This window comes from Micropterus dolomieu, linkage group LG20 (assembly GCF_021292245.1).
Source record: "Micropterus dolomieu isolate WLL.071019.BEF.003 ecotype Adirondacks linkage group LG20, ASM2129224v1, whole genome shotgun sequence".
Taxonomy (NCBI): Eukaryota; Metazoa; Chordata; class Actinopteri; order Centrarchiformes; family Centrarchidae; genus Micropterus; species Micropterus dolomieu.
In genome coordinates this window covers 13,971,507-13,984,811 of record NC_060169.1, presented here as the reverse complement: position 1 = coordinate 13,984,811, position 13,305 = coordinate 13,971,507, and the positions used below count along the sequence as shown (strand labels likewise).

General features: G+C 39.5%; 1 protein-coding gene across 4 annotated transcripts; it reads left to right on the top strand.

Moving 5' to 3' along the window:
- The first annotated feature begins 1,211 nt into the window (after positions 1-1,211).
- On the top strand, positions 1,212-13,115 carry tgfbrap1 (transforming growth factor, beta receptor associated protein 1). Of its 4 annotated transcripts, none has more exons than XM_046032794.1 (13): positions 1,212-1,439; positions 2,396-3,106; positions 4,069-4,263; positions 5,032-5,189; positions 5,307-5,389; positions 5,645-5,825; positions 5,919-6,079; positions 6,288-6,345; positions 6,426-6,569; positions 7,210-7,353; positions 8,043-8,202; positions 8,493-8,944; positions 10,056-13,115. In XM_046032794.1, the coding sequence occupies exons 2-13, from the start codon at positions 2,410-2,412 to the stop codon at positions 10,242-10,244; spliced, it is 2,622 nt and encodes an 873-aa protein (XP_045888750.1). In that variant the 5' UTR covers positions 1,212-1,439; positions 2,396-2,409; the 3' UTR covers positions 10,245-13,115. The 4 variants fall into 4 exon arrangements, with proteins under 4 accessions (XP_045888750.1, XP_045888749.1, XP_045888751.1 ...); XM_046032793.1 differs by having other exon boundaries at positions 2,391-3,106; XM_046032795.1 differs by having other exon boundaries at positions 1,212-1,443; positions 2,391-3,106.
- Positions 13,116-13,305: the final 190 nt, after the last annotated feature.

Genomic DNA, 13,305 nt, shown 5'->3' with positions numbered 1-13,305 from the left:
AGCGGCCGAGTTGCGTTCAGCGACAGTTTGGATTTTAACTGTCAGTTGCAGTTTTTTCCCAATTTAATGAGACTGTTATACTTTTTAAAACATAAATACAATCAGTAACGTTACATCACTTTATACTGGGCAGCAGAGCACTTTAGTTGTCCTGAAAAAAAGGTCACTCAGTCAAAACATCTAACTCATGAGTCAAAAGTAAATAAATTGCATCACTACCGCTTAAAAGGCATTTCCCAATGTCACATGGTTTAACCCTATACAGTCAAAGGTCCAAAGAGCGAGGAGAAATCTACAGACGCAAATAGACAAAATGTTGTTAAATAAACACCTAAATGTGTGGGGTTTTTTTTGGAGTTTTCTTACCACTAATCTGAAAGAAGACACATTACAGAAGCAAATTATTGGCCCAAAATCTCAAAATTTACCAGTCCCTGTAGTGTCTCCACTATAATACGCTTCAGAATGTCGGCCACAGCACTTAATCTACATTACATCAGATATTTGCTCTGAAAATAAAAATTTAAACTCTAGTCCCAAATAAATGCCTGTCCCTTTTACTGTGGAAACACATTTTGACAAATAAAGGCAGGTCTCAATTATCATAGTCTAGTTCTTTGGATTTATAAAACCTCTTGAAGCCCACCGGGCCACCTGCTTGTGCTATTTCTATGGTGCTTAAATCGTGCATCCCAATATCATTTTTATACTTTTGTCAATATGGACATGCTACACATTGTTTGATTGGTTAGATTCTCCACAATTCAATCATTTAATTCATTTTACAGAAACAATGAGCAAAGTATTGTTCATTCAGATTTACCGGCATGGTAAAATAATTAAAGGCCTGTCCCATATAACTACCAAATATAGGCAGGGTGAGTTCAGTGATTTAAGCAAATAAAAGCCCGGGCTATTAATTGAAGTTTTAGGGTACACAAACATCTTTTGGCATGGTGTCACCCTCCACTACAGGCTATGACTTGCATCTGTGGACAAACGTATGATCATTTTCACTAAAACTTGAGAATCATAAGATCATGTTACACGATGACGACAATGTGCCAAGCAACTAAGAAAAAAGTGTAAACAAATTTGTCATTTGAAGATTTAAAAACTTGCCATGGATGATTTTTAGCCAAGTTTTAAATGTGTTGAGAAATCTTGTCTCTATCCTCCTTGCAAGACAGTCTTGAACGCACCCCTGTAATCACCTGCAAACAGTACGAGTTCAGTGCAAATGGGCGGCGTTTTGTACTGGACAAGGCAGACCTAACGCAACCATTCAAGCCATATTTTCCGCTTGTCGGTGCGGTCCCGACCCGAGCAACATGGCTATATTAATGTTTGACTGTAAATACATGTCGTGGCCACTGTTTCTGGAGTAGTAAGACTGTCTGTGGGGATCCGGCCTGCCGTCCTGAGCGCTGCCTGCAGCGGTAGGTATGCTTGCTAACACCAACAGCTCCAGGAGAAACTAGGGAGGGAGTCGGTGCGCAGAGCATCATCTCAAGGAACACTGCGTTTGGAAACTATAGGCTTTTTCTTCGAACACGATTCTTGTAACGTGACAGTACATCTTATTTGAATGCCGTATTAAGCCCTTCTTTAGACTTACTGAAAATTTAGCCTAGCGGCAATTAGCTTGCTAGCATTGGCATCACTAGAGTGTAGTCTCTATGAGCTTACGTTAGCTTAGCAATCTGGTCCAGAAGCTACATAAAAATTTAAAAAGCGACCACGACTTCTCTACATGCTTAATCTAACTGTAGTTTACGAACAAAATATTCCATCTCCACAGAGCCGGTGTTAAACAGTGAACTTTGTTTAGCTACTGCCGTCAGCCTCTATGAATTTAGCAAGCTAGCGTTAATGTCATTTGCTATCTCGAGCAACGTTAGCGTGAAGTTAGAAAGAGAAAGTTAACGTTATGCTAGCTCATGTTGTCCAAAAGCAAGCCAAACACACAAAACAGTTTATATTCATATGTCAGAACATGATGTAATGACTGGCAGACATTTTCAGGAACAACTTAACTAAAAGATCATGATAGAATAACCACATATTGGAGTGCTATTAAGTCTTTAGCCAGTTGTTTGTTTGAGCTATGACATGTCAGAAAATTGTGAAAATGTTTGTCATTATTCAGAGGTAAATCTGTCAGAAACCAGAGAAAGTCTGAATTGCCTAAATGCAGAATATATCAGAATATATCCAGAGTTTGTTGTAAATGAGGGACACACCCATACCTCACTATATCCTATTGATGAATTGTTATATTATCAATGAATTAATAATTTATCACAAAAAATATTTCGGACTGTACTGTCATTGATTTACTTCAATTTGTCTCCAGTTTTGTTGATGTGTGTTTGTTTTGTATCATCTAGTGTAGATGCCTTGGCTGAGATGAGTGTGAAGGCTTTTGAGCTAGTCCCCGCTGTGGAGCGAGATCTCCTCATGGGCGACAAGGCTCGCATCAACATAGAGTGCATTGAATGTTGTGGAAAGCACTTGTACATGGGCACCAATGACTGCTTCATCCACCACTTTCTGCTGGACGAGGTCACTTCCTCCAAAGGGAAACTGAGTTACTCGGCTCAGAAGCTGCTGCACAAATATATGGGCCTCAAGAAACCTGTTGCTGAGCTGCGTGCTGCCTCCGCTTTGGAGCGTCTGATAGTGCTTTGCGATGGAATTGTGTTCCTCGTTGACATGGTGACACTGGAGACTGTGCCCTCGGCGGCAGGAGGTGGAGCCAAGATAAGAGGAGTGACGGCGTTCTGCATTAACGAGAACCCAGTGAACGGTGATCCGTTCTGTGTAGAAATGGGTGTGCTATCCTCCAAGCGGCGGACAGTACAGATTTACATGGTGTATGAGGATAGAGTGCAGCTGGTCAAAGAGGTGACCACTCCTGAGCAGCCCTGTGCTGTCAGTCTCGACGGTTACTTCTTGTGCCTGGCCCTTGCTACACAGTACATGATTCTTAACTACAACACAGGAGCCTCCCAAGACCTCTTCCCGTACAACAGCGAGGAGAGGAGACCCATTGTGAAGAGGATCGGCAGGGAGGAGTTTCTCTTGGCAGCACCTGGTGGTCTGGGTAAGTTGGGACAAAAACGGTCTCTGCGAATGAGTTTTCAAAAGAATTTAATTCAGTTCCGTCAATTACCTCTTAATTTACAAACAGTAACATTAGTTGTAACTTTTCTGTATGTGGTAGTGGGCTGTTGGGAGACATTATAAACTATGAGTGAGTTTCTTTCAGCACCATCAGACCTATAGTAAACGCTGCCACTACTGCTAGCTGCATAGCTACAAGCTCATCAGCTCATTAATTATTTTTTAATTGGCCAATTCATCCATCAGTTTTCTGCCACTTACCTGGATCCACGATTGATTGGAGTGGTGGTGATGGAGAAGTGGGTAAGACGCATGCCTTCGGTGTGAGAGACCTGGGTTCACCCCCCCCCACTGTGACACGTCCACCAATGTGTCCCTGAGCAAGACGCTTAACTCCTAGTTGCTCCAACAGCATGCGACCTCTGACATATATAGCAATTATAGGTTGCTTTGTATAAACGCGTATGGTAAATTAATAAATGTAATTATATTGGAATAATTATGTACAGCTGGGAAGTACTGACAAAATGTGATATAAATAATCAATAATAAATTCATGTACTTGTTTATGTATTCATGTATATGAATAATTGTAGGCCTTAGATTTATATGGTACTAAAAATCTTAAATTGAATTTGGTGAACACTGCAGAAAACCTGAAAAAGCATTGGTGGTTTTATGTTTATTTTGATTGTGTACACACAACAGGTTCATGTGTATTCCATATTTTATCACTCTGTAATTAGCTTTTCTTTTAGATTTAATGTACAGTATTTATCATGAGTCTATTAATTGCAAGGCTGACCTCCATCATTTTCACAGCCTGTGTGCATCTGCTGTTTTCTTTATGTTTTTGAAACCTTAGGAGTATTTCTTGACTTGAGAACGTTTGCATGACATATTCCTGTTTATCTTCAAGACTGTCTCCACATCCCCCTCCAGGAATGTTTGCCAATGCAGAAGGTGTATCTCAGCGGGCTCCAGTGAACTGGTCAGAGAGCGTGATTGGTGCTGCAGTGTGTTTTCCGTACGTGGTGGCTTTGGATGAGAGTTTCATCACCATCCACAGCATGTTGGACCAACAGCTAAAACAGACCCTTTCATTCAGGGATGGACACATTATGCAAGACTTTGAAGGTACCCTCAAGCGTTGCTTTAATTTGGAACATTCAATATCTCATCTAATCAAACTGCCTATTTACCAAAATAAATCAGAAGGAGTGATTATCTACTTTAGTGGTTCTCCAACTTTTTCACATCAAGGACACCTAAATGGACACAAATTAGACCACGGACCGCCAATTTAAAAGAATTGGTCCCAGGGTCCCTTAAATTTTGCTTTTAGATGTTTTATTACAGAAAGTGTATGAAACCCATGACTAAAATAGTCATATATTCTGGCAAAAGAGTATGCCACCAATTTAGCATAGAAAACAAACAGGTATCCAAATCAGTGCAGCAGCGTGAGCACCAGAGCTATCGTCCTTTTTAATCCATTGTCAAAACGTGGCGCCTGCAGTACTCACTGTGCAACTTTAACTCAGACAGTTCGGTCACAGAAGGCTTTAGACTTTTTTCCATTTTCTTTCAGATATGTAGCTTAGTATTACTTCTGTAACTGCTCTGTAGACAGACTTTAATGTGTAAATTTGATAGAGTTGACCTTTAATTTGTCCATCCCATAGATTAGATAGTGGAGTAAAATCATGTGTCTTTAACTGTCAAGTACTTTATTGATAAAGCTAGAAACTCTTGTCAGATGGTTTTGTGGATATTGTGTAAGACATAGGATTAAAAGGAAGTCTATTGGTTGTTAATAAACAAGCAATTTGTGATGTCACTGTGTACCCATGTGGCTGTTTGAGAGCATTGAAGTTCTGACCTGTGGGTGTTGTGTGTTTTTAGGAAAGGTCATTCTGGCTTCCACAAAGGCAGTGTATGTCCTGGTACCCCTGCCGCTGGAAAGACAGATCCAGGACTTGCTGGCCAGTCACAGAGTGGAGGAGGCGCTTGTCCTCACAGAAGGAGCACAGCAAAATATTCCCAAAGACAAGTTCCAGGTAGCAGTGTGCTGTTTTGACTTTATGGCTGAAGTATGTCGAAAATATAATGTGTGAGATCTGAGATCTTTATCTAAATACCACAATAATCTTATATATTGTCACTTTCTGCATTTACAGATCTTGCACAAAAGAATCCTCCAGCAGGCAGGTTTTATACAGTTTGGCCAACTACAGTTTCTAGAAGCAAAAGAACACTTCAGGTAAGAGTCTGAGTTTGATCATTCTGAAGCTTCTGTTACATGGCAAAAAAATTTCACAGAACACATACAGCTTCTTAAAACTTCAGGAACCCCTATTACTGGTTACTGGACAAATGTTGCTGTGTATGTATATATATATATATATATATAGTTTGTGTGTGTGTATATCTGCGAATTTAATTGCAAAAAAGGCCTCTTCATTGTGGACTGCCTCACTCATTAGTAGTTTGTGACTCTACCTTTTTATATTTGCAGGAAGGGTCAGCTGGATGTGCGGGAGCTGATATCGCTCTACCCATTGCTGCTGCCAGCTTCCTCTTCATTCACACGTTGCCACCCTCCTCTGCATGAGTTTGCAGATCTCAACCACCTGGCACAGGGTGACCAGGAAAAAGTGCTGCGATGCAAGAAATTCCTTATCACTTATTTGGGAGAGGTGAATGGAGTAAAGTTTATTTATTTACCAAGACTTTTGCGGGGACTTTTCTTGTCACAAGTTGTAGTACTGTATATGAATCCTCACACACAGGTACGAAGCACAGAGGTGGCCAATGGCTGCAGAGAAGATGTGGACACTGCGCTGTTAAAGCTGTATGCTGAGCAGGATCATGACAGCCTTCTAGACCTGCTAGCTTCAGAAAACGCCTGCCTACTAGCAGACAGCGTGCCATGGCTGGAGAAGTACCACAAGTGTGTATACTATTTTTTATTTATTTATTTTTTAAACTGAGATGGGGCTTTGTTGGGTAAAATACTCTTCCTTGCCCCTTGCTGTTAATAACCACCCACGTAAAGCTTACATACTGTGTCCTGTTTAGACAGTTTACTTACTTTGTTCAAAAATACAATCTTGAGGGAGATGCTTTGCTTCATTCAGTCCCCCCTCCCTCTCTCCTAGATATTTTGCACTTGGACTGCTCTATCATTATAATCGTCAGGATTCAGCAGCACTTCAGGTGTGTACGCCTTGAAATCTGCATATTATTGGTTGGATGTATAATAATGTGTAGGAATTTAACATATTCCCCCTTTACAGTTATGGATACGTGTGGTAGATGGAGATCTGCAGGACTCCACAAGATCTGACCTTTATGAGTACATTGTGGACTTTCTCTGCTGCTGTTCCAATCTGGACCTTGTATGGAAGTATGCAGACTGGGCCCTGAAGAAGGATCCCACTGTAGGTTACCAGGACCTTTTTTGCATGACCTCATACATGTAACTGTGCTGTCAGTCAAAATATTAGTGCTGGTCAACTTGACATAAGGTTGATTTTTAAATTGGTTTAACAATAATGTAAGCTAGTTGCAGTGATCTACATTTTAATTAAATGCCCATTGCAATATTACAATATCCATTGAGTAACATGGGGGAAATGGTCATAGTTAGCCAAGAGGGCTCATTAGCAGTCCCAGGTCAGATGATAAAAGGCTCCCAAAAAAAATAAAAAAATTTTTTTAAACATGCACACATGACAACAGCACATACTGTAAGAGTAATTAAACAGTGGTAAAAACAATTCTAGACGTCAATATGGCTGGAGAGGTGTGATCTTTCACTTTCCAGTGCTCACAAGCCATTTCTTCACTTCCTTATTGAATAAAGAGAAGGTACTGACCTTTTAATGTGTGTGCCTGAATAGAAAAGCAGATAGATTAATAAAGTACAGTGTTTTCTCTTGACACTGTGGTTTGTCTTGTAGCGTATTTTATATTCTGCATGCTTTCTCCTTCGTGCCTGAATATTTGCATAATTTTCTGATGTTTTGCATTAAGTGGAAGAGCTAAAACGGTAACCTAGCCTTTCTTTTCCGTTCATAGATAGGTGTCCACATCTTTACTAAGAGGCCTACCAGTAAAGATCACTCAGAATTGAACCCTAATGATGTCATCACTTACCTGGGAAAGCACAGCCAGGCGCTGCTTCTCTACTTGGAACACCTGGTGCTGGAGAGGAGGACACAGGTACACTAAAATGACACAATTTTTAGCTGTTGATGACAATTGTGATAGAGTGGCTTTGTGGTGAGGGAGGACTGGAAGACCCTGGTTCAGTTCTTAGTGTCGACAAGTGTTGGCTCTGCTGAAGTGTCCCTTGAGCAATACACAAAAAGCCGCAGTGGTGTAGCTGATCCTAACACTGACCTTCCTACAGGGTGGCAAACTTCATTAGAGGAATTTCCCTGCAGTATCACTTCTCCAAAGTACTGAATCTACATAGACTGCTGCAGTCTCACTATTTACCACTTTCTAAATATGAAGTTGGTCACATGAGACACACTGACTCGATGGTTAGCACTGTCCCTTGACTTGGTCCTACAATCCTGTCTGATCTGTTCATGGGCATGTCAGTAGCTGTTACGAAAGTGGAACCAAAGACATCCCTTCTATAGTGGGTTACAGTGATCCTTTTCTTTTGGTGTCCAACCTCAAACACGGTGTTTATTTATATTTTTTGTTGTACAGTTGAGATGTTATCTTTAATCACCCTTAAGACATTTCTTATTCAGAGTATTCAGTCAAGTTAATATCTGAATATTCCTATCAATGTAAACAGTCTTTTTAATATAACTGTTTTGGAGGATTTAGCTGCCTTCCTGATGGAAAAGTTTATTGAATTGTGATTGTTTTTTTTCCCATGATTGTGAATGCAGAAAGAGAGGTTCCACACACACCTGGCTGTGTTATACCTGGAGAGGGTCTTGTCATTGCTGTCAGAGTCGCCAACAGATGAGGACCAGCTCACCAGAGCTCGAGCGAAGCTCCAAGCCTTGCTCAGGGAGTCCAACCTATACCGTGTACAGTGTCTTTTAGGTGAGACATGAGCCTGAACATGCCACTGTACTTGAATGTTTAATTTTTAAGATGGATCTTTATATTTTTGTGTAAATGTTATTGTCAGTCTTGCATCAATTTAAACATCTTTTTGAAATGATAGTTATTTGGTTTTATTGATGTTGTAGTAAAATTGGTAACTGTATCATCTTAGAATTGACACAGATTGAAGCACCATGAATGCACTGGGTGTAGATGGGACTGAAAAATCCTTGAAAGCAGGGTGGGATATTAAGCCTTAATTTTTAATGTCCTTCTGCTCTGTTTAGGTAAGATGGAGAACTGTGAACAACTGCTGCTAGAGCGTGCAACACTACATGGGAAACTGGAGGAGCATGATAAAGCACTGCACATATTGGTGCACAAGCTTGCAGACTTCCCATCTGCCGAGGCCTTCTGTATGTGGGCCTCGTCTTGTAGGGATTCTGCTTATCGGCAGCAGCTTTTTCACCTGCTCTTGGGGGTGTATCTGGATGGGAACCAGACAGCAACAGGAGGTAACAGTGGAGTCCTGGAGATGGCGGCAGTGGACCTCCTAAATCGGCACGGTGAGGTGTTCGATGCAGTCCGTGTCCTGCGCATGCTCCCTGAAGGCTGGTCACTGCAGCTGCTGCGGCCCTTTCTGGGTCGAGCTATCAGGGCCAATATGCACGCCTGCCGTACTTCCCAGATCGCTCTGGGGCTAGCCCATTCTGAAAACCTTCAACTGCTGCATGACAGGGTGAGAAAACATAATAAAAAAATGTGTTAAATAATACCTCTTCCTGTTACTGTTGTACTTGTTTAATGTGTTGTTTTACAGGCTTGGGTACGACGGCATCATTGATTACCTTTTTTTGATTGTCACCAAGTTTGTTATTAAAGCACAAGACTGCATTCGTTAATGGTATTATGTAGATTTCCCTCAATACCTCTCAAATGAAGCAGTCCTGAGTAACCAGTTAAAGAAATTAACAACTGAGGTAGAGCTGTAAAGATTATTTTTTAAATTGATTAGTCGATCATCGATTAAATAAATTCGCTACTATTTATTTATTTTTGGGTCATGGTTTTAGTAATTTTTCCATGGCAAACATTTGCTGGTTACAGCTTCTCAGATGAGGGGATTTGATGCTTTTGTCATATGTGATAGTACACTGAATGTATTTGGGTTTTGGACAGTTGGTAGAATAAAACAAAACATTTGAATACATTTTAGTTATCAAACATGTAAGCAGTAAATCAGATTAAATGATAATACTATATCTTTAGTTGCAGCCCTCAACTGAACCCTGAGAACATTTTCTAAAATGCAAAATTTGTAAGACTGCCAAATTTGAACTGTTGTGAATTCAGTAATTCTTTTATGGTTATTCCTCTTAATGGTTGAAATTCTACCAGAGATTTGAATTGGCAAATTATCCCGTTGAGTGAGATCTGCTTGTATAATTTTTAAATCAAATTTTTGAATGTCTTTGATGCAAGTCTTGTCAAATTTATTTAATAACTAGAAAAAGCAAGTTAGGGAGCAAGTCATTTACACTATTATGTCCGTAAAAAGTAACATATATTCTGTCTACAGCGAAAGGTTGTTGGACCAGTGGCTCCAAGGACAAAATAAATAACACTAGCGAATTGGAGCCTCCCTGTCAATCTGTACTTCTAAAATTCTAAAAAGAGAAAAACAAATATTGTTAGTATTAACATGTGCTGAGGAGTTAGCATACACTCTTTTAAATAAAATACCCATTTAATTATTCCATTTTCTCATGGAAATTTAACATCCGTAGTTTGTCGTCTTTGTGCTCATTACTGCTTTAAGTCATTGAAAGTCTACTTTAATTTCTCCACAGCTGAAAGAGCGGAAGAAGCCAATCTTTGTGTCTGAAAAGAAAGGATGCCACCTGTGCCACAACACCTTCAGTGAGCCCGACGTGGTGTGTCTACCAGGTGGAGTGCCTGTCCACACTCACTGTGTCGCCCAGAGAGTAAGAGACTCTCCCACAAAGAGACAGTTAACTAATAGCAGTAACCATACGTGAGACTTGACCCTTCAAACTACCATGTGATCAGAGGCACCAAACTAAAGCAGGACATGCAGAGGACTCTGGGGATAACAATAAGCACAGAACAGCCATTGCCATAGTAGAATCTGCTATGGAGTTGATGAGAAACACAAAGAAAACTGTATGTGTGTGAGAGCAAGGGAGAAACCGATGATTTCATCTATTTATTCCTATGTCACAACTATACCACACTTACAGACTGCAAGTTTTTATAGAAGACCCTTTAATCCATTTAAAAAGAGAATGAATTAAAGACAAACTCCTTTGCTTATCTGTGGGTTCAGTGCTGTGCCGGTCATTGTCTTTGCTTGAACAGTTTTAAATCTGAATTTGAGAAACTGCTTTAACTCACAATATTTGAAACCTGTTGCAAATATTTCTGAAGCATGCACAGTATTGCCACTCACGGTTCTGATCTAATCACCTCATATGGGTATTGTATTAATATTGTCCTGACCTGCACATTGCAGTGTTGGGTTTTAATGTGAAATACTACAAAGACTCATCAGTACTGATTGACTGATTTATGTCTGACTTTTACTTTCTGAGATCTGGTTTCACTGCTTTATTTCCCCCTCAGCTGTAAGCACACTGGATATTGTACTCAGTATTTCAGTCAGTGACTTGTCAGCAGCAATCCAAACCCTTTCAATTTTGAATGTTGTGTAATCAAGGTTAGGGACCTTGTATAAAACTACATAAATTCTTACATTGCTCCACTATTTATCCGTAAGTGTAACTGAGTATTCAATACTCAAACTGCATCAACTTGCACAAATCAAATCATCTTAACTGAGAATATCTCAGGAGACGCATTGTGAAACATGACAGCAAATTTTATGGCTCAGTGGCATATATGTATGAGTGTCATCAAATCATGTGAAATCAAGCTTCATCCACTGGTTTTGATTAACAAATGAAATAAATCAAGGGAGATCTGCACTTCCCACATGCCTTCATAGATCAGTTTTGTTTGTTTGGCAACACAAAACCGCTTACATATTGTAATGCGAAACATGTAGTGTCCATTTTAATTGAAGCTGTAAGACCGTATTTGACCACAGGATGGTAGTAATGTGTAAAATGACATCATGGTATTCTTTACTGTCATTCTACTAAATGTAGAATAACATTATTAATAATAATGGAGAAAAAACTACATTAAGCTGTTTGGAACAAATCCTCCAGACCTATTAGATTTTATTCCATCTCTCTTTCTCCCATTTTTTTTCCTACCACACCACCACCAATTAACACATACCCTGGTCTTGATGGTGAATTGAAATGTGCTATTAAAATATTTTCCTAAGAGTTATGAAATTGTACAAACTCATTGCTTCTACTGTTGCATCAGGCCTACTGTGACCTTGTGCAGCATTATTAGCACGAAACCTTCAGATTAAACAGTAGATGGGGTTGAGTATGAATGTGTGCAGAATTCCTAACTAATGTTATAAGTGACTGTCAAAGAAAATAGTCGTCTCATAATGCATGATATTGTGCCGCACATAACCCCTAAACCTTTTTTTAATGTTTGGAAATTCTGAGAAAACAAAGCCTATATCATCCACAGCTCTGAAGAACAACATGTGGCTTGATATATCTCAGCTTTCATAACTGCATCCCAGTTATGGCTTTAACCTTTTCATTGTGACACTCCTCTCAAAAATGGACAGAAACTGAAGTCAGCCATATTTTATCATACTGAAGCCCTAAAATTATTTACAGGTTTGCCATCACAGAGCACTGCTTTGTCCTTTAGTGCTTATCAAATGTCATGTATATGTCGAATAACAATAAAGTGCAGCTTGGACCTCCATAAATGTTTCTCCCAAACTGACAACACCTAATGGCAGGTGCATAATGTGTTTTTGTAGCTAAATTGTCAACAGTCAAAATCAGGGACATATTCTTAAATCTTCCCGAGGTGATGGTTTGCTAAAAAGTGCTTTATGTCTAACTATTTCAGTTTGACAAATGATGTTATCTGAGGTGACAGAAGATGCAGGAATTTCATAACGGTGGAATGAGAGAAAACCCTAACAAAAACTAAACACAGTTATGTAAATCCGCTTAACACAGAATACACTCGTTATAAATTATTGTGTTCCTCCATGTTTTCACTGGTCCTAGAGATGTGCCACTATCTCCCATTGGAGATGCCTATTCAGATTTACAGTGATTTAAAATAAAAGCAATGTAGAAGGTTGACATCTCTGTAGGGTCAAAAGATGTGAAAATGGATCCTTAAACCTTACACACTACCAACTCTGTACAAGATATTCATCCAAACAAGTTCAGAAAAAGAGAAAATCAGTCAGTGTTCCCAAAATCAAGCCTCTATGGACTAAATTTCTTTACAGTCCTTTTCTTTAGAACAGTGTGTCTCCTCACTGGTTTATTTTTAACTCATTTACCATTGACACAAACACAACACATGGTTTTTGCTTGTTTCTCTGGTGCCTGTGCTGTTTATGCTAGCCGTCTGTAATTGCAACCCAGTTCTGTGGGGGAACTTTGTGCAAACATGGGACTATTTTTCTAACATGGGGGTCTGAATATTGTAGATACTGTAGACAAATTCACAGCTTATGCACAGCATCTTTCTGTCTGAACAGTTCAAGTGTAGCTTGCTTAAAAGGCCTCCTACCCATGACTTTAAATAATAAAAAAAAATACATTACAGTTGTGTGAAAAGAAATGCTATTGTATTTTATATGTGCTGTATACTGGTATGTATATACTGCATTTGTACTTGTTTGTTGCTTTCCTAATCAAGGCCAATGCGGATGGGCTGCACAAACTGTAAATCCGTCCCATTTTAATAAATATGAAACTGTATATCAACTTATGGAGTCACAATTTCAGATAGAGAATGTTGTGTTTTCCTCTCCTGTTGTAACTTTTGACAGTGGTGGTCCTGTGGGCTTAATTGTCATGACAGAAAAACTATTAAATAGGGAATGGTGGTAAGGGTTGTTTAATTAGCTTTGGTATCATTTGATACCAATTAACTTCCTTCTGAATATGGATCAAA

Bases quoted from the DNA above. Each gene is read 5' to 3' on its own strand.
- tgfbrap1 (XM_046032794.1), top strand. From the start codon at position 2,410: ATGAGTGTGAAGGCTTTTGAGCTAGTCCCCGCTGTGGAGCGAGATCTC. The intron at 6,346-6,425 runs GTGTGTACGCCT...CCCCCTTTACAG, and splicing joins AGGATTCAGCAGCACTTCAG to TTATGGATACGTGTGGTAGA. The intron at 8,203-8,492 runs GTGAGACATGAG...TGCTCTGTTTAG, and splicing joins CCGTGTACAGTGTCTTTTAG to GTAAGATGGAGAACTGTGAA.